At 36.1% G+C, this 21,662-nt stretch overlaps 1 protein-coding gene across 2 annotated transcripts in view; it reads left to right on the top strand.

The window, feature by feature from the left end:
• The first annotated feature begins 2,104 nt into the window (after window positions 1-2,104).
• The window catches only part of MLLT10 (MLLT10 histone lysine methyltransferase DOT1L cofactor), a 101,263-nt gene continuing 81,705 nt past the window's right edge, over window positions 2,105-21,662 (top strand). For both annotated transcript variants that reach the window (XM_031066797.1, XM_031066798.1), the window contains exons 1-3: window positions 2,105-2,125; window positions 14,620-14,685; window positions 20,842-20,945. In XM_031066797.1, coding sequence (XP_030922657.1) covers window positions 2,120-2,125; window positions 14,620-14,685; window positions 20,842-20,945 — 176 coding nt within the window. In that variant the 5' untranslated portion in view covers window positions 2,105-2,119. The remainder of the gene's footprint in view (window positions 2,126-14,619; window positions 14,686-20,841; window positions 20,946-21,662) is intronic.

Genomic DNA, 21,662 nt, shown 5'->3' on the forward strand with positions numbered 1-21,662 from the left:
AGAAAGATAGTATTACAAATTTCTTACAGGGTAAGACAGCCCTCGAGATATACTTTAGCCATATGAATTTCAGGAATGGAATTTCTAGTTCCTCAAATAAGTTTGCACAATCTGTTTCTGAGGCACTGCTAGCATCATAGGCTCCTTTATCTGCTGTCTTGTCAGTTAGCTGGTAATGGAAAATAGCTCTGTTCAGGGAACAGTGAAAACAGGTGTCCCACTCTGTTTGAAGGATATGGTGTTAAGTTTGCATATGATGATCTTGATTTGCTTAAGATGATTGGGTTTCTATGCTCTGAGTTGTCCCTAATCTGGAAATATATAAAGGTTGTAATATGGTGATTCCTAGGTTTAGGATCCCCTATAGTGGTGTTCCTGTGCTTGTAATGTGGAGCACTTGGAGTGTGGGTCAAATCTAGTAATTTCTATCATCTCTGGTTTGGAATTGGTGTGCATGCTCTAGGGCACTTAAAAGGTAAACATGATATTAGGAACTTGATAGGAGGCAGTGATAGCAGAAAAACTGTTCTGTTGTGATCCTGGTGTATGTTGGAAGAATATTACATTACAGATGACTTTGACCCAGGACTAGAAGGGACACTAACCAAGTTTGCAGGTGATACAAAACTGGTAGGAGCTGTTGAGTCCCTTGAAGGCAAGGAGGCCCTGCAGAGAGAACTTAATAAATTAGAGGACTGGGCAATCTCCAACAGTATGAAGTTTAAGAAGGGCAAATGCCAGACTCTGCACTGGGATGGGGCAATCCTGGATGTACAGACAGCCTGGGGAATGAGATGCTGGAGAGCAGAGCCATGGAAAGGGACCTGGGGTCCATGGCATGTTGAACCTGAGCCAGCAGTGCCCTGGCAGCCAGGAGGGCCAACCCTGTCCTGGGGGGCATCAGGGACAGAATGGCCAGCAGGACAAGGGAGGGAATTGTCCTGGTCTGGTCTGCTCTGCACTGGGGCAGCCTCACCTCGAATGCTGGGGGCAGTTCTGGGTGCCACAATATAAAAAAGAGATTTAACTGTTAGTGTCCAAAGCAGGGCCATGAGGATGGTGAAGGGCATTGAGGGGAAGCTGTGTGAGGAGCAGCAGAAGTGTCTTGGGTTGTTCACCTTGGAGGAGATTAATGGAAAACATCATTGGAGTCTACAACTTCCTCATGAGGGAAGAGGAGGGTCAGGCACTGATCTCTTCTTTGTGGTGACCAGTGACAGGACCTCAGGGAATGTCCTGAGGTTGTGTCAGGGGAGGTTTAGGTTGGATATTAGATAAATGTTCTTCACCCTGAGTATGGTTGCATGCTTAATAGGCTCCCCAAGGAAGTGGTCACAGCTCCAGGAGTGCTGACAGAGTTCCAGAAGTGTTTGGACAATACTGTCGGGCACATTGGGACAACACTTGGGGTGGTGATGTGCAGGGTTAAGAGTTGGGCCTTGATGAACCTTGTGGGTCCCTTGCAACTCAGCTTATTCTGTCATTTTGTGATCAAGCTGCTTATTTCTAGACATGTGGTTTTGCTACAGTTGTCAACTTCTGACCTCCTTTTTCTGAGACAGAAAGTGCAGTTGGTTTTTGTCTCTCAGGATAAGTGGCAGCCAGCAGAGACTGTGTAGCCAGCCATAGCTCTGTGCACCTGTGCTGGTCATATCCACAGCACTTCTTCATGATTGACCATCTTGGTCAGTACAGAGAGCCTAGGACAAGGAAATACAGTAAGGACTTTTGGACTATGTCCAAGGTTCTTGGCATTTAAGTCCACCCTGTGCTGTAGTTTTTGGAGGCTTGTCTCCAGAATTCCAGGGTGTGAAACCCAGGAAGACAATTGGAGGTAGAACTGCAAGTAGCTTTATTGTGTGTCATAATTTGAAGATCTGGAGGAGAGAGCTTTATTTTTCACAAAATAACATTAATATTCAAGTAAAGGTTAAGGGAAAATACACCCATTCACTTTTAAAGAATGGGTGCTTCCTTAATATCAGGTAACAGTTTTAATGTGTGTGGTTGCTTTTTCAATGCTTCTGTGATCATTCCATTTTTTTATTTTACTTTTGCTTTTTTTCCTAGAGATGTGAATTATGCCCTCATAAGGATGGTGCTTTAAAGAGAACAGATAATGGGGGTAAGTTTTATCCTTGCTTTTTGTGAACTCTCTTATTTTGTATGAGGGAAATAAATCTGTGGAAAAAAAATTATAGGGATCCTATACATAAAGGAAAACACTGACTGCTTTGGAAAGAGATAACTGTTTTAGAGTAACCCTTATTTGTCCACTTCAGGTTCAAATTGCTTTGAGGACATCTATCATTATTCTTGGTTTCATTTTTAGGAAAAAAAGTTACAATAGAAAAACTGCATTTTAACATAAGATTTAATGGGTAAAATGGATGAATCTTTTGTGTTTTTAGTTGGAGCCTGAGCATTACAGAAAGCTGTTGCAAGTGCACCATTCATGGAGGAAAGTGGAATTTTTATGTCTATAGCCCAGACTGAATGCACCAGTGCATTTTCAGAGGTTGACTCTTTCATGCCTGATTTACTAATAGGTTCTGTAACAAAGAAGTTAGAGCTGGAAAGTTGCAGTAGTGATTACCTCTCCCTTGCATCTTTCTAATTTCACTGTTCAGGTTATCGTCAGTTCTGCTCCTGCTGCGTAGAACTGCTAGAGAGTCTCCACTGAATATCCTGGCTTGATTATTTTTATACTGATATCTGGGTGATATGAGTGTAAAATTTCAATTAACTTTTGAATCACTTTTGGAATGCTGCCTTCTCTCTCTGGTAGATACTTCTAAATTTCCATCCATCATCTATCTGTAAATAGCCTGGTCATTTTGATACTGAGCCTTTTCTCTTGTGAGAGGAGAAAATATGATCTGTATTCTGGAATTCACTTGGACAGTCTATGGAAATTGTATTCTGCAGATTCTATGGTGTATGCATGATATTCTAGCTAATTTGTATCTTAGTGTTGATGCAGCTTTGCTATTTCTGTTGCAGTTGAATTGCAGGAACACAGGGCCTGCTCATGTTTGTGCTGATCTATCCCTTTCCCTTGTGTACCTTTGGCTGCTCTGTTCATATATATATATCTGTGCTCTAGGTTTACCATTTTAGTGTCAACTGACTCAAACACATCACTCAACTTAATACCCCGTACTTAAGTCTTATTCCTCTTCTTTATTATTCCTCTCATGTTGATACATGGAATGTTGAATTAATTTCTTTAGAAATGACAGCTGGACACTTTATTTTTAGGAAATAGTAATAAGAAAGCATCAAACGTCTTGAAATATACAGGAAAATTTGTGGAGTATGAAGAAGTTGAAGTGTGTTCTGGTTTTATACTTAAAGTAGTATTTGGGAATGCTTTGCTATTATGCTGTCGTGGTCTTGAAACTTTTTCTTAGCATCAAGTCTTGAGAACTTATTTTGATAGTGTGCATCAAAGATGTGAGCATCCTATTAATTGTAATTGTAAGTTCTTGTCTGAAAGTGAATTACTCTATAGGATTGAAATGCTTTAAGTTTCAATAGCAAAGGCATAACACTGTACTATAATTTCAATACCCAAGTGTTTTCATCAGTGAAAACTTCATACTGAATATTTCATACCTGAGAGGCATAGGAATTTATATTTTCTTCTGAAAACACCCAGCCTCTAACAGATCCTTGTCCATGGTGTTGAAAACAGCAAATTCTATTTTGTGGACCAACTGTTTTTTAAGTAATAGCTTTATGGAAGGATGTGCACCTTGGAAAATACTTTGACTGGTGTTGCATTTCAGAAATCTTCATTCTTACCTGAAATTTTCCTTTCATGGAGTTGCCTAACAAGAGATTGTACCAGAAGATTTTTAGACTTAAAGAAATACTGTTGAAGATCAGATAATGGGCTTGCCATTTAAAATGGCATTTTCAGTAGGTTAATACTTAATTTTTTGTGATGCTTTTACACCTTTTGTTGCCAAATGAATCATAAAAAGATGCAGGTATTTGAGAAGAAACTTGGAAACAATCATTTCTGATAAAACCTTGTAAGGATCTAGCTTTATAAACTTGTAATTATGCAGTCTTTCTCAAAGTATAGAGATAATTAAATGGTCTTAGCTTTTCAGAACAAGAGAAGAAATGGCTGATTTTAAGTCAGTGATAGAAGGTTTTTCTTCTTTCTGCCTTCTGGCAACAAATAACTCCATTTTGTAGCCAGAAAAAAACAGTGTGCTTTTTGTTTTGAATATGCAGATAGCTTAGCCCATACATGGCCTGCTGCTCCTGCAGGTTTTTTTTTTTAAGAGTCTTCTGGATATTTGCTTTATAATAAGGTGAAGGACTGTGTTTTGGGCATTGAAGGTGCCGTATTTTCTTTTATGTTCAGAAGATTAATGGGCTACTGAGCTTTTACTATAATGTTCTGTGATTTTCGTAACCTGCAGTAAGATGCAGTTACTGCAGTGAGGACCTTGCTATACATTGTTTCCTCCTCCTTTGTGGTGGTATTTGTTTTTAAAACTTTTCCTTTTTTTTCTGCCCTGCATTCCTTTTCAGCTGCATGAAAACTTCCCTGACCTAGCTGCCCATGCTAATGCTGATAGAAGGAATGCCCAGGAGGGTTCTTTTAGCAGCAGCCTGTATATGATCTGTCTTAAGTCAGTTGCACAACTGTAACTGAAGGCAGCCTAATCTTAGGGCTCTTCTGTAATGATGTTGTCTTGCCTTCAAGAACTCTGGGGCACTACATGTATGGCAGTAGTCTGGGAATCAAACTTGTGTTGTTTAGAGGTATTATTAACTGACTATAAGTATAATTAATTGACTATATATTATGGTAGCATATGGTATGGTTGTGTTGGTATTTTGTGAGGTTTTTGTCCCTCCCTCCCTCCCACCTCCCCACATAGTGCGAGGTTACTTTGTGTGCATTCTTCTTCTTGCTCCCCCTCCTTTTACTGGCCTGTTGCTGCTTATCTGACCTTTTAGAGATGAACATTTTTTTTAGATTCGCTTTTTAGATTTTATATTTCTGTTTGGAGTTTGACTCTGCCTTAGTTGTACTTATCAGGTTAATGTGGGTCCTCTAGTGTCATCTATGGCAAATACAGAATTTACAATTTTCAGTGATTTCTGAAGTACAGCATTATTGGAGCAGTACTGTCATGGATTTTACAGAAAGCTTAAACGTTACAGCTTGAGATAGTAATAGGAGAGGAACATACCATGGAGGCCAAACAACATTTGTCCTGCTCTCTTTGACATTATGAACTAGATTCTTGAAAAGGGTCTTCTGTGCCTTCTGAGAATAGTTTCCCAGCCTACAGGCATTTATGCTTTGGGACATCTTGCTTCAGACATGGTATTTTTGTGTTTGATGGAAGACGAGTCTATCACACTATTGAAGTGTTCTCTTCTGTATAGTGTCCATGTGTGGCAAGGCTGATCAGTACAATGTGTCCATGAGTTTCTTTTGAGCCTGTTACCTCATGGTTTTATTTGATGCAAATTTGATGCTTGGTATTTGCAAACTGGGGTGGCAAGGGTCAGTTGTTCTGTGCTCACCTTTCCAGTACCTCTTCCCGTAACCTTTTTGGGTACACTGAAGAGTACACAGATGACTGCCTGTTCTTGGCTTGGTGATGGTGGCCATTGGTGCTGTAATCAGAACCTGAAATGATCCCAAAGAGATAACTGAGTCTGGATTTGTGTGGGCTATGTCCTAGTCTGCTTCAGTGTCCCTCCCGTGCTTTCCATTGTCAGAGACTTAAACTGACCTTGAGCAGGAGCAGCTAAGGTCTGTTTGAACATGCTTGTTCAGTCTCTGCACTGTGTGAAAATGGTCATTCTGCTCCTGCACTTACACAGATCCTAGAAACAATACTCTTAGATTTAGCTGAGTGGAGTCTGGACTAGTATCTGTGGTGTGGCTTATCTGCCAGCGGGTTTATCTGTCGTAAGGATTGTTAAGAGTTGACTGTATTTAGCTACACATTTGATTTAGTTAAGTTTTAAGAGTAATAGGACATTGCACAGTTATGAGCAGGATGTTTGTAAGAAATTTTAGGAATTAGCTTTGAATAAGTTTTAATACTTTGTTTGCCTAACACCTATGATTGTCTTAGGGCTATGGTTAAGTTTTATGAACAAAAAATAATCTTTCCTGCATATGGACTTTGTTTTTACATAAACATGAGGACTTTTCCTGTGTTCAGAGGCTGGAATTACATAAACTCCGTTAGGCTATTACCTGGTTTTTTTAAATTGTTATTTATTCTTTCCTTATTGACACTAAAAGTAGAAAAGGAAGATTGAATTGAAAAAGCAGCTTTTCTTTCAGAATAGATTTGTTGACAGAATTCCTTGATGAATTTGGTATTCATGTTCATGTTGTGGTTTTAAACATTACTAAATATAAAAGTTTTTTAAAATGAGAAAACCTGATGCGTATCTGAGTTGCTTATTGATTTGCTGTCTTACATATAAGAAGGCTATTGAAAGATTAATTTTCCTTTAGCTTGGTGGATTGGTAAGTGGATTAGTAGTTGGATAAAATATAAACACATTTTTTGAAAAACAGAGATGTAACAAGTGAGCATTTGTTTGAAGATACTTGAAAACTGTTGGCATTTGACAGTTTTGGGCCTTTCAGTTCAGTAATATTTCCTAAACTGTTGCAGTAATTTCCTTTGGATTTTTGACACTCAGTGAAGAGGAAATAAAATCATGACCATTTGGACTGATTGTAGCTTTTTGAATCCCAGTTCTTTTATCTTCTCATAGTACTGAGTATGCATTCTGTTTTTTAAGCAAATTGTTCACTTCTATCTAATATCGTGCATCTCGCATTTAAATCATTTTCTTGCAGTAATCTTTTTCCACACTTTTCTGTGAGCTTAAAAGGTTTGATTTTGCTATACAAGTTGTTCCTTTGAAATCTGATTCCAGTGGATGATGATCAGGAATGCTGTGTAACAGCATTCTTTGTATGACTTTTCACCAAGACTTCTTTCATGCAGCTGCTTGGGGAAAGGCCAGCGAACAATGTGGTGGTTTTATGTCATGGTCCAGACCCTCTTCCCACCCCCTGGCTCAGTGGCAGGATCTCCCAAGTCTATAAAAACATTATATGCTAGGCTTTCCCGTTGCTGCTGTTATTATTAGAATCTCACTGTCTGGTTTACTGTTCTGATAAGTTTTCTTGGTGTTAATGTCTAAGAATGTGGATGGTATAATGTTATATGTACACACTGAGATGTACGCATTTTGCAAGTGCTTACCTACAAATGTTCTGGCCTTTTTGAGCAGATTTACAGCAGTGTGTGTATTTTTTTTTTTTTTTTTTTTACTGGGAAAGAGAAAAAAAGATAATAAATTTAAAATACTGCAGTAATAGAAATTAATGTATTACCATATGAAGTGTTGTGTATTTATGATTTATATTACTGATTATCACAGTATATATGTAGAAAATTTTTAAATAGAGTTTTAGGTGCTTATTTACATATTTCTTCCTTTTGTTGTATGAAAGGATTTCTTGAGAGAGGTGGAAGAAACTCAATAATTCCATAGCATGCCAGATAAAATTATTAAAGCTATTAGCTTACTCAGTGGACCAATGGAATTTCATCTATAGCTGTTTTGAAAACAAACTATATGTTGTGCTGCAGAGTGATGATTTGAGACAAATCAGTTCTTTACTTGAGTTCCAGATTTTTCTAAATGGAGATTTTGTGAAATTCAGTAGTAGGACTTTGTAGGATGAAACCTTTTTCTTCATAGACAAGTAGTATTTATTTTGCCTTTTAAACAAATTGTCCATTCTATACCAATGAGGAGTTTGGCTACCAACCACAACAGTGAGAGCTGTAGTGCTTAGTGTGGCACCTTCTTTTTACCCCTCTTCAAAGAGTGGATCAAACAATATAATATGAATAATGCTGTATGAACTATAGCAAACTAAATCTTTATTCACTAGAATAAGGAAAAGACAGTAACTTCAGCTGACAGATTTCTTATCTGCAAGTTTTCTTGTTCTAACGGGAAAGAAAGAGCAGGGTTAAAAATATATGGAATGTCTTAATGAGGAGACACTTAACTAAAGGTTTAAAATAGTGCTTAATCTTTCCCTTTGGCAAAGAGTAACAGTAATGGTCTTAAGTACATGTTTGAAAGGTGAATCCAGCAGAGTTGGATAGAGCTCAGCCTTTGGGTCAGTCAGCAGATCTGATAGTTGTGGAAATGGAGGGTGCAATTTCATGTAATCTAGGACAGCTGTTGACCTCTGCTGAAAGGAGGGGACTGTGGTTTTCCCCTGACTGTGTGTTTCTGCACTGATGGTTTTGTATATGGTAATCATGTGATCTCAGTGTGGATTGCTTCAAACGTTGACTCATCTTGCTGAAAGGTAAACTATTAAGTTTCCCACAAATTTGGTAATGAGATGAATGAAAAAAAATATTTGCCCTGCTACACAGCAAACTCATACTGCAATGAGGGGACAAGGATGTACAGTTGAAAGTGGACAGTAAGGTGAGGTCCTGCTTTTCAGTGACAGTCTACAGCTGAAATGGATTGAGGTATATCCTAATTATCATAATTGACAACTTAAAGCAACCCCCATAAGTAACTAACATTCCAATAAAGATTTTTTCCATACTAGAATAATACATACATTCTCTTGGTTTGGGAGTGAACTGTACTTACAAACAAAGTAAGATTTCTTTAATGAAATGTAATGGACTCTTTAGGAACTTAGAATGCATAAAGAAATTTTGCTGTGACATTGCTGCATGGTTAGGGCATGGTGATAATATCCCAGAGCTCTTGTGCTACCAGGCTGCTCCTGTGGCTGGAGTTCGGTGTGGCTTCACAATTCTGGTCTCTGTGGTGCCTTAGTGCTCTGCTGCACAGCTTCAGCACTGACTGTGGGTCGTAGTGGAGTGCCTACTCTGTGCCTCTTGGTTCACCAGCAAGACATGGGCTTCCCTTGTTGTGGATGGTAGGATGGATTATGTGTTTGTTGCTGTTGTTTTATTATAAAATCAAAGATGATGAAAACAAGGCTTGAAAACTTGCACTGGAAGGCAGTTTAAAAGTACTATGAGTTTATTTATGGGGAAGGTGCTTGTGAATCAAATTTTGGGCAATTAAGCAGTAGTTGTAAAGGCAAAAATTTAGTTAGATGGCTAACATACTGTGTGTTATTTATCTTCCTGGGTTTTCTTTGTTAATTTACTTTGGTAGAGTTTACTTCTAATTATAGAGCTCTTTGTTGGCAACAGTCTTGTGTTTGCTGATGGTGGAATTGCTAGGAATTACTTTTCTCTGTCACATTGGGATAGCAGATCAACTATTTATTTTCAGCTAGGGGTCTGAAGTCTGAGCTTTGTTACTCTGAACGTTAGTGAGCAATACACATTAAAATTCTGCCTGCTAAGTATGTACTGCTAGGTTTGCACTGAGTTAAAAATCAGTAAGGCACAAGAAATAAAAATCTTGAGTGACAACTGGTAACATTTGGATAGATTCTGTGGTGGTAATGAAACATTTTGTGAACTAGAATGAAACGTAAAAAGTGGTGAAACTCAATAGCGTGTATTTCTAAGAGAAATCAAAGTAAAAATGCATTTAAGTAAAATGCTGCAAGTCTCATATGGTGTATTTAAACTTTGAAGAGTTTTCAGCATGAATTTCCAATTTTTGATATTGGAAAAAATTGGTTTCATTATTGTTATCAAAGCAGATCTGAGAGTTGCTTTATATATGATTTTTCACATTGTTTGAAAGTTGGTAGAATTTTTTTCTAAGATATTTCCAAAGGAAAATGTCTTAGTTATATTTGTGTGATGTTTTCTTAGAAAGCACACTGAATTTTTTTGTAAAAGGTAAGCAGCATTTCCCAGAGTTACTCATCTTGAAAGTGCAGTTGAAGTAAGTATTTTTAACTTCGTTTATCACCAATAAGTAAAAATTAAAATCTATGTTTTACAGTTTCTGGATGGAGACACTGATTGTTGTAGAATATTGGGTTTTTTGGAAGCAAAACAGGCAGTGAATGTGTCAGCCCCGTCGTAGCCTGGGGGGTTTTCTTCAGCAGTTTCAGAGAAAACAATTCTAATAAGATTGCACAGAAACAGGCAAACTCAATGGCTAATTTGAATCCTTATGATATGTTTCTTAGGCTTTCTAGTTTAAAAACAAGAAATAAAGTTCATTTTAAAGTAAACAAGGCCAGCAATATCATCTGGTAAAAATACTATTATTGAGAAGGCACATATGTCAAAAGGCACTGTCTCAAAGATTGAAAAATAAATAAAATAAAAAAATCTGAGTATAAGGGAAAATTTTAACAACGTTTTGCAAGCTGTCAGTATCTCTATTTGGAAAAATGTGTGTCCTGCCCTCTCTTCCAGTTAAAGTTGTCCTGAAAGTGAGAAACCAAAAGTGAATTGGATATAAGGAGTTCAGTGGGGATAGTAAGAGTTTGTTAGGAATTACTGCAAGTTTCATAGGTAAAATTTAAAAAGCAAGTAATAGTCTGTGGCCATTTGTCTGGATTCAAACCATACACAGCTAAAGTGAATGGAAGCTTATCATTGATTTAGAGAGTAAATTATATCGTTTATGGCGATGGGTTTAATGAACACATTTGGAGTAAAAGTGATCTCAAAAATCTCCTGGGTTCCTGGCTAAATGTAGAAAACAGTTAAGAAAAAATAGGAATATCTGCTGTTATTTCTGTGCAGTGTTTGGGTGAAGAGGAAAGCTGATAAAATAGTTTCAGTTGCAACAGAAACTAGGGAGAATGTTTTGAATGTGTAGAACAGTGCTGTTGGAGGTTTTATTTTATAATCTAAAACATGGGTGTACAATGGTATTTTTCACACTTAAACATTAGTAAAGCTTAAAAGGACTGGATTTAGTGGGGTTTTTTTTAATTCCTGGATGAGAAGGAGGGAAAAGATGTATAGTTGCTGATGAAATTTTGATTGCCCTAGAACAATGTAGTAAGTGATTTGAATAGGAAGTTGATAGTGCAAACTTTATGGCTTAGATGGAGTAAATGGAAAAATATGTATTTTAAGGTAGTCTTAAATACCACACATCCTTTTAAATGCTTACTTCTCATACAGGCTTCTACATACAGTTTGGATGGGTGTCTTTAGAATGTTTCTTTGTCCCTGCAGACAAAGAAAGCAGTTATCATCCAGTAGAAAACAGTAGACAAAAGCATTCAACTTCGAACGTGGCAGTAGGTCCTTTATTCTGATGGAACTCTGAGCCCTGCGCTCAGCCTGAGTAGTTGTCTAAAAGAGAAGGAAATGTCAGCAGAGGATCAGGAAGGTGTTTTTGCACTGTGGTATATACTCAGGAACGCTCTCAGTTGAACAAAACATGACAAGTAAAACTGTTTATCGGTTAGCAGCTGGTTCTCTCATCAGCGGGCCCAAGGACATCTCTTGCACGTGGGCTATAGGTGTCCTTACTTCCGTGCTTCTGCTTTGTAGCTATAGTGGCTACTCTCTTGATGCTTGGGAAAATGGTTCTTTGCTTTTTTTCTGTTTTCCTCCTGCTGTCTGGTTCTTATATGGCAAAATGGAATCTTCTTGACCTCCCTTAAGTATAAACGTTTTGTGGAGGAGTCTACAGACCTTGAGTTCTCTGTGGAGATTGCACAGGACCTTTAGACAACCAGTTCTTAACCACATTTGTTATGGAAAAGTATCTTCCTTACTCTTCCTAAAGGGAACTCTCCTTGACACTTCCAGATCAGCTGAGTGTTGCTGTCTGACAATTCTGTATTTCTTCACCAGTTAAACTTTGGGCAAAAGAATATTTAAGAACTTGTGTACAGGGTGTCTTGAATCCAAGTGGATGCTGGTGCTTTAGTTAGGCTTTTTTTTTTGGTGTAGGCATTTGAGGCTGGTAACATAAGGGTGCTGCAACCACCCCTCTGGTTAAATTATTGTTGGACATTATTGTGATTTATCATGTTATTGTGATTTTCCAACAAGGCCAGATTATCTGGCATCTGAAGGTGCCAGATGGAAACCAATGGAAAATGTCCCTTGTCCTCAATTCTGTGGGCACTTAGTAACATATGCTCAAAAAGTGTTTTAGTGCTGTGGTGCTTCATTTGTTTCATTATATAGATCCTGGGTTTGGTCTCGTGAAAGTTAAAAGCCTGTTACTGGCCACAGCTGGATGTGTACTTCCTATTTGTAAATAGGAATATATTGTAGTGTTTTGATTTCTTTTTTTTTTCTTTTTTTTTGATAGTGGTGGAGCACTATTCAGTTAAAGCTGCTCCTGAAACTGGTTCCTTATAGTAAAAATTCTTAACCTACCTAAATTTCAGTTCACTGAGTGATTTTTTCCCCCTAATGTCTCTGGTATATTTTGTATATTTACATAATAACTTTTTGTTATATGTAACTGTAACTAGAGTACAGACTTAATTACATATGAGGTAAAAGCTTTTGCTATCTGATTATGTGTAGCCAACTGAAGAAGGTTTATTTTTTTTCAAAATTTCAGTACCACTTTTTTATTGGTTTAATGGCATTATTAGATAAATGGTGTGTCTATTTGAGTTAATTTTTTGAGAGAACATTTAAAGATAAATATTCATCATTAACACCATATTAACATTTATTTGTCTTCAGTAAGATGATTCTGGCTTAAGATGGTTTGTAATTCTTAGAAGAGCCCTTATAAGCAATCTTTCCTTGAAGATATTTCAAGTAGACAAGTGAACAAAAAAGGTTGTGGTTTTTATAGTTTTTTTTTCCTCAGTCTGTCTGTTAATGATAATTTTAAAATGGTCTCTTGGACCAGGTTTTAAAAGCAGCTCAAGTTGTCTGTTTATACTTTTTTTTACCCTACACTTTTATTAGTCTCATGCCTTTTCTGTACAGAATAATTCTAAAGAGTGTGAATAAAGTTGGGGAGCAGCACAGATACTGTATTTAGTAGCAGTTGAGACACTAGAAGGATATGTGTGGGATTACTGTAACTGTTGTGTGTATGTGCACTTTCCATTTTTCATAGAAATTGTAACTACCAGTTTAGTAAATGGAGAGGGGAAGCACCAGATCCCTTGGCAAGCTGGAGAAGATTGGTGCTTTAAGAAAAGTATCTGTTATTGCATATGTGCTTTTTCTTCTAAATGCCATTCCAGAGTCTCAACAATACTACTGTGAGCAAGCACAGCTTTGTGTTTAGCTCAGTTTAAGAGTCAGTACAGTTCAGTGAAGAAATTAAGACCTTTTAGATTCTGTAGAGTAGTTGAAAAGAGAAAATCCAAGATGAAAGCTCAGAAGGGTCTGCAGTGAGACAGTAAATGGTGGGGTTTGTGTTTAAATTTATTTCTATTTTTTGGGGGGGGTTTATTATTTTTGTTGGTTTTATTTTTATTATAGCATGTGTTTGCACAATGATAATTTACTTTGCTTGCCTAATCTAATAACCTGGTAGATTATCTAATTATTTAAGTCTGTCATTTTACGTCCTTAATGTTTGCATACAAGTAAGCCTGGGTAGGAGGAAAGCAGAATTAGTTTTAAAGTTTACTGAGGGTCTTGTGACAAGAGACTTTAGTTTTCCTCGTGGGGAAGAACAGAATTTGTACCAGGTGATTAGCTGCACCAAATTCACTTCTGGGTGAGATGATGATACTTGTAATAATTCTGTTATTAATGTCAGTATAGCAATATGTTGGATTAGCTGTGTAGCAGCAAATCTACAGTTATGGCATATGGTCGTCCTCTGAAACAAACCAATAGCTCTCAGGATCTCTGTTGAAAAACGGCTTCCAATTTGTAGGTTTGTTTTTGGCTTGGAATTTTCCCCCACCTCCATCCAGCCAAATGTCAGACAATTAAGAATGTTGGCTTTCTTAAAATGTTGTTAAAACACAGTATGGTAAGTAACTAACTCACTGATCCCAATGTAATGAATTAGAATAGGACTGGATATAGGTATTTGTATTCCTATGAAAGAACGAGTTGGCCACAACTTCATAAATGGAAAAGCAAGAGATAGCGTAGAGGGGATGTGAGGGTGTGCATATGTGTTGCAATTTCTATCTACAGAAAGAAACAGGTGTCTATTCAAATCAGAATAATGTTTTTAAAATAAAAATTATACACAGAAGTCTTCTATGATGCTATGCTTGTAAGAATATCAGTTTGGTCAGATGCTGCTTCCTTTTTGCAGGACTTGGAGTAGCTTTTATGCAATGACTGTATTAATCCAAGAAATTAAACAAAATAATCATTTTTCTGTTTGTGTGTCACTGTTTGTATAAATCATTAGTATTTGAATTTCATGGAGTATTACACATATAAATTCTCTCTGACTACATTAAAAAATGTATTACTGAACATCTAAACTTTGGATAACAGAAATGAAATGTAAACATGACTTAAATGTAATTTATGTCCTTAATATTCTAAACAGTTAAAATAGTCTGTGGAAAAAAAAGTGTTGTAAAAGGTTCTTTGTATTGTAATTGTACGACACTGAAATTTTATTTAAGCTTCTAGAAAACATTAAATACAATTATAACTTTTTGTAGGTTGGGCTCATGTGGTTTGTGCTCTGTACATTCCCGAGGTGCAGTTTGCAAACGTTTCTACAATGGAGCCTATCGTGTTGCAGTCTGTTCCTCACGATCGTTACAATAAGGTATAATTCTATGTCTTTTTATATTTAATGTATTTATTTTAAAACTTCTGAGATTTTATAGTATTAAACTACGCTTCTTAGAATGCACTTTATATAAAATTCCTAAATGTCTGCAGTAATGCTGTAAGTTTTCTGCAATGTCTTTATGATAAATTGAAGAATTAAGAAAGCTGTATTATTAAATTAAGCTGTAAAGTTATCTGCCATGTCTTATTAGTCTTTAGATTAAGGACTGTTTTGTTAATTGAAAATGCCATGATCTTTGAGTAACAGTTTATTTTGAAAGGAATCTGAAATATTTTCTATAGGTTAAAATACTATTGCAGCTTATATGAGATTTCATTATTAATTACCACAAAGTCCTAGTGTTTTAAGTGTTGATATTAACATAAACATGTTTATAAACTTTTCTTTTAAGACAGAGAGGTATGCTAATATATTAAGGCAAATACTTTTGCCTTTGTAAACAACATTCACTTTAGTGGCATTATTTGCTTATACGAGAACTGCTCGTATGTAATTGTCAGTGAGATGGAATGTTTTATGAAGTGTGGTGAGATTTCAAATTAAAAAAAAACAAAAAGGCAGAGCAATAAACCAGTAGGTTGTTAGTGTTCTTCATTGATGGTTACATTTTTCTTATTTCACTTGTGTTACTTTCTCCTCACTTAACTACATTGGTTTTTTGTATGTTCCCTTCTGCAGATGCAAACTGTCTGAATTTCTGATTAGTTGTGTTAAATGTTTTTCTTTTAACCTCTAGCTTCCTTTTTTTACTTTATTTTATGGTAGTTTGTGGACAGTGGAGTAATGTAGGAATAGACTGTGTTATAAAAAAGAGAAAGGAGAAAAAGGCATACATCTCCTCTTGTGTTCTTCCTACAGGGAGACCAGTCCCTGTTCACGTTGCCTCCGTGACTTCTCACACCCCCCACATCCCCTTTCCAAGTTTCCATCTTTTGAATTATGGGCTCCCCTCAATGTTTCTAGCCTTTTTCCTTTTTTCTTTCTTTGGTCTTTTCTGTTTCACTTTCTCCAGTTGCTGTCAGTATGTTTTGTCCATCTTATTTACCAGCGTAGCTGAAAAACCAGGAGTCAAAGCCTATGTTTTTATCAAGCTTTCTCATTACTGTCTGAGCATCTCTATTGGCATCTCACTATTTGCTTCCCTCTGCATTGGCAAGAGCATGCAACAGCGAGATTCAGTACAGAGCTAATAAAATGTTTCTGCTTGGGCACAAAGCAGTAAAGATTTCCTATAACTGATGAGATTATTTCCTCTCTTGCCTCAACTCTGAGGAAACAGAACATCTGTTTTCTTTTTCCTTGAGTAGTAGTCAGTCATAATTTTTTTTTTAATTGGTAGTGGTTCTCCCTTAATGTTTTTCAAAAATTTCATGGAACACTTTGGATTTTGTTTTATCTTGCACCATTTCCATTGATGGTAATTGGATATTGGATGAGTAAATCCTTGTAACTTCAAAAAATGTACTCTGCATCTTTTATTATTACTTGTTGACAAAAACCATTGTTTGTCTCTCTCTTTAGTCTTTATTAATTCCTTTTCATCATAACTAAAGTTTCTTCTTTCTCAAACAGTTTCTGTTCTAAATATATGACAATACAGTTGTGTTTTGCTACTAAAATTCTAATTTCCATTTTGTTGGTCTATACTTACTGTGTTTTTCTTTCTCATTAGATAGTTACTAGCGCTATGCAGTTAATGTAGAGAGAGTTCCTGGTGTTATCCAGCTCTTAGTTCTCTGTGCTCTGGGCAGGTGTTCTGACTGAGGTCTGTCTTCCATGTTAGCAGTCAGCCTAAAACTACTGTCATCAGGCCACTACAGTTTATTGTGAAGTACAATGAGATCAGTGTCAGAAAAGCCAAAGTTTGGGGTCACACCGCTAGCCTGCAAATTATATTATTTTTGTTCTCTGTTTTTACAGAACTCAGATTTCACTGTCATTATTTGGTCTTTTTGGGTCAGGGAGATAGTGGCTGTGGGTGTCGGAGGAATCCAAGAAATGGCTATACTGCAGTTGCTGCAGCAAACCTTCTGAAAGCAATCAAACTGCAGTGCCAGCAGCAGTCTAGTTGTGTCAGTACTGAATTTAGAGAAGTGTTGGCTGGCAGGGAACTTTCAACTCTGGCTATGTCTGTAACTGCTGCTGAGTTTAGCACTGCTGTGGTTAAACTGCCATGGGTTCCCAAGCTGGCTATTCTTGAGCAATACCCCCCAAAACCAATACAACTATTAGTTCCTTTTTCATGTAGCTTGCAGTAATTTCACCTTCTACTCCTATTGCTGTTCAAGATAAATTGTGTTTATTTAAATTATACCTTTTTTAGATCAGAAATTTTGTAAAGCGTTTCACTCTGACTTTATTAATTTGAGTAAAAATGGAAAGAAAAGCTAGTTTTTTGAGAAATAGGTATGACAAACAGTTCTTGAAACATTTGTTGCACATTGAGAACAAATGTAAACATGTAATTAGGAAAAAATTACTGGAGTTGTTTCTTTTCTTAGAGAGGCTTAGTGATAATTTCATTCTGTTTGTCAGCTTAGGTTGGAATAGGAGATTTTAAGTAAGATATTATTTCCTGTGAAGTTCTGAATAATTCTCTGTGCATGGCTGGATACATATGGAACACTAGCATTTAGAATTGGGGGAAAATAGACGCCAAAGAAAATTACCATGAGGGAGAAATTATACTGTAGTCTTTAAAGTAAATAATTTTTGAAGTTTTGACAGGACTTAGTTCTTAATTTAATGTTTGGAATTTTCCCTGTGCACTTCTTTGCACAGTATTATAATTATAGTATAATATAATTATAATACTGTGCAAATAGATCTAGGTTATATAAATATATCATAATATGCAGTATTACCAAGTACAGTAATCTTAAATGCAAGAAGAAATGCTGTAGATACCAAAGCATGGGGCTTGTCCATATAGAGATATTTGGCTGCTATTTCCCTGAACTTTGCCTGTTTCAGGGATAAAAACCATCACATTACAGAATGAATCCACTGAATGATTTGATTAATGAGTTAGCTATCAGGAAAGTTCTTCTTACATTGTTGCTTCCAAAAAAGAAATGGGCTATTAGTTGCTCTTCTTTTCAGAAATAGGTATTTCTTATTCCTTGGATGGTTATGCATGGATAATATATATTTATTTTATATCAGCTTCTTTTGTCTCTTTTAGGTTCATTTGAAACTATGTGATAATTTTATATAATGACTGCTTTTAGGAATGTCTTTTAAGAACTGATTTAAAGATAAGTGCATTTGGAGTTTCTTCATTTGCCTTGTAGTGAATACAGCTGGCAAACTTTTCTTTCAGTACTTGCTGCAACAATGAGAAATTTCTGTACAATTCCTAGGTTTGATTTTGTGATCAGAGAATGCCATTGGGTAGCTGTTATGAGTAAACTATTTCTGAAATTACTTTTTGCCTTATAATTTTTTTTTGTCTCACCTTCCCTTCTATCTTTGCTTTTGTAAAGAAGGTTTACACTTTGAATCTTTGAAGGTTGTGACAGCTGTGCAAAATATATATTTTGCCTTTAAAGGAAGTAAGATATTTGTTTTGTTTCTGAGTAAAATTTCCTTGCTGAATCAAAAGCTTTTGCTTCTTTTCCAGTGAATTTGGGAGAGTACTCTCTTTCCTTAAGAGCTTTGAAGAAGAGTGCAGCTGTAGGTTGTAGGGCACAGTTCTAAACTTCCACATTTCAGAGGCTTCAGAGGAGTAGCATTTGTATGGATTTGCAAATACATGCAAGTCTTCCTTTGTGAAAGAAAGGCAAAGGTTTTCAGGCTTCTGGAATTGTTTGTGTGTCTAAGAGAAGGTACAAATACGAGAAGCCCAGCGGTAGAGAACTTACTGACTGTTGGAACCTTCTTTGTCCCTGTTTCATATGGAATACTAGGAAACAGGTTTAATGCTTCTCATGACTATTGTAGGAAAGTTCTTTGAGCTTCTTAAAATGCATGGTCAGTCCACCATGTGGCATTTAAACTTGTTAATAATGTAGCTTGTAGTCATTTTTTAGTCATTTTACTGTAAATTGTTCTAAGAGGTCCCAAAACAGAGACCCTACATGTAGGGTAAATACTGAAAAATGGGAGTCTACATCTCTACTAAGTGGAATGCTTGTATTGCTTTTCTTCAATGAGGAAAAAAACTGTAAAACTTGAAACAAAACGCTGAAAAAACCAGAAAGTAATTGGAGATTGAGTTTTATGAGGTTTATTGAACTTTCTGTTTATAGAGGTATCTTACTTTGAAGTTACTTCCACTTAATATAGTGACTCATATGAGGTTGATAGATCATGACCTTGTTCATTCCTAAAATCTAAATGTGTCAGGTCATGGTATGGAAAGCTAAAAAGCAGCCAGTCTCAGACCCTGTCAAACAACTGAATTATCAGTGTTCACCACCTTGAGGTACAAAAGAAGCAAGGCAAAGAATTAAGTAGGATTATCCCCTTTCTGATCTTGTAAATGTTAGGTTATAGGGTATGATTTTAGGATATATCAGCTTTTAAAGTAGTGTGGAAACTGTACAAGAATAACTCTCCTACCTTCAAGTCTTGCATATTAACACAAATGCTTTAGTTAGCTGACACCTCCTGTTAAATGTTGTTCTTAAAACTTCTATAACAGGCTATTCTGATCTCAGAATTCCACTCATTTTCCTGTCTAAGAATGGTTTTGCGTTATATAATTCTAAAAAAAAATTCAGTGGTCTCCTGGTCCGTTTTTTTCCACCATGTTTTCTGCTACCCATGATTGATGTTGTTTGCATTTATTATTCTACTCATTCTCTCCTTCACTGAAAGGAGGTTATGATAAAATTGTAAGTCAATTAAAATAGAGACAATTTTATTTTTTGGCATAAAGAAGTTTCTCTTTTCTCATTAAGGATCTTATAATGGGGTTTCTACAGAGGTAGGAGTGTCCTTAATGTTTAATGTTAGATAGACTCAGTAAAGTTCTCTCATATAAAAATAAACATTTAATCCACCTTAGTACTGGGTGATACTTTCATTAAGAATCTCTTCTTAAATTGTTAAATTTTACACATGAATGTGATATGATACAGAATCTCTCTAAATGCTCTTTCAGTAATTAGGACAGGAAAAAGTGAAAAGAGATTTAGTTTTGCCTCACGTTTTTCCCTGGAACGCTGGTGAGAGATTGTAGTAATACTTTTCTAGTAGTAAGCTTCCATACAGTATGTATCCATATTTATCAGCCACTTGTTTAAAAAAAGAAAAAGTATTGAATAGTGAGGAAGAATTTGGATATTGAAAATTTCTTTATTCTGTTTTACTAAGAATGTTTTTGAAAAGATTAAAAATTGCCATGGCATCCCAGTAAAAGAAATAAATTAATAGAAATGCTGTGAAAAGATTTCCAGGTACTAAATAGCTTGTTTTGGAGGTTAGAATGTGTTTAGTATACTCATTCAAGCTTTATTTACAGAAGGTTCTTGATTGATTAATTTACAAGATGTTTATAGGGCTGTCCAGGTCATACTGAAGTAGTCATCCAAACAATGCAGAGTTTGGTTAAACACCAATTTAATTAAAAGTAGCTAAGCATCATATGAATATTGAAACATGCTATGACACTTGGAAAATTCTTTGCACCAAATGTACAAATAAAATTTCAAGTTTGCAGGCTTTTTTGTAATTGTGTAGATATATATATGTATATACACACTATATGGCATATTAAACCATTAGGCACTCAGTCTGATGTTTCTGAATTCCACAAATACAGGTTATATTAAATGAATATGAAAATGATTGAGACTTTAAAGGACATAAATGCAAACTTGAAAGCAAGGACAGTTGGGAAGCCTAATGCTATTAACCCTTGGCTGTTTAACCCTTTGGCTGGTTGACAATGGTATGGAATGTAAGCAAATGAGTAATTGTACTGCCTTAACATTGGTGAAGTGTTCACAAATTCCAAGAGCCTACCAGGTGATCTCCTTTTGCTAACAAGCATGATTAGACTTTCATAAAGAAGTTCTTAAACCAGCTTAGCTGCAAAATCTAGTAGTTCTCAGCCTAGGATCTCCTGTAACACAGAATTTGTTTGTATACTTCTTATCAAATTAAGTATTTTCTCTTTGATAGACATGCTATATTTGTGATGAACAAGGCAGAGAAAGTAGAGCAGCCACTGGTGCTTGTATGACATGTAATAAACATGGATGTCGACAAGCTTTTCACGTAACATGGTAAGTATATTTTATTATTTAATATCTCTGATGTTCCAGAAAGAATCAATTCACACAGTGTAATGAATAAGCTCCTTATTTAGTACATATTTTGAGTAAAGAAATACAGCAAAGTGGTTTGTTTTTATAATAGTGTTTACCAACAATACGGTAGTGGCAGCATAGATTTTGCTGTGAGCTGCAGAACCTGTGTGATAATACTCCCTTGGGTAGTATTAAATGGGGTGTGCTCCTGTGAATAAGTATAGGGGAGTTTGGAGTTTTTTCTTGGTCTTAGCTTATTTTTCTTAGAGGATGTTTAATAGGATACGGGAGTATGAGGACATTGTTTTTTAGTATTGCCTGCTAACTGATTTTGATGTATACTTTTGGTAAATCAGTGGGAAAATTACTGAGCTGTCTGTAAAAAGGCACTAGACTCACCCTTTCCAGTATGGATTTCCAAACATTTGGGAGTAACTCACTTCACTGGTTTTATCTAAATGATACAGATCATCCTGTATTCAGATTTCATGTGTTACTGCTGGAGGAAAAAAAGCTGTGTCCTCCACCATCTGATTCATTCCACTTTAAGATATTTAGTTTTCCTTGCATTCAGGAGATGCTTGTTTCACTTTATGGACTTCTAAAAGAGGCTAGATAATTAGATTAAACCACATGCAACAGGTAAAAGGAAGCAAAAAGAGTTCCACTCCAAAATTTGCAGGCATTATTTGT

Source organism: Geospiza fortis, unplaced genomic scaffold (genome assembly GCF_000277835.1).
Source record: "Geospiza fortis unplaced genomic scaffold, GeoFor_1.0 scaffold138, whole genome shotgun sequence".
In the NCBI taxonomy this organism is placed as follows: Eukaryota; Metazoa; Chordata; class Aves; order Passeriformes; family Thraupidae; genus Geospiza; species Geospiza fortis.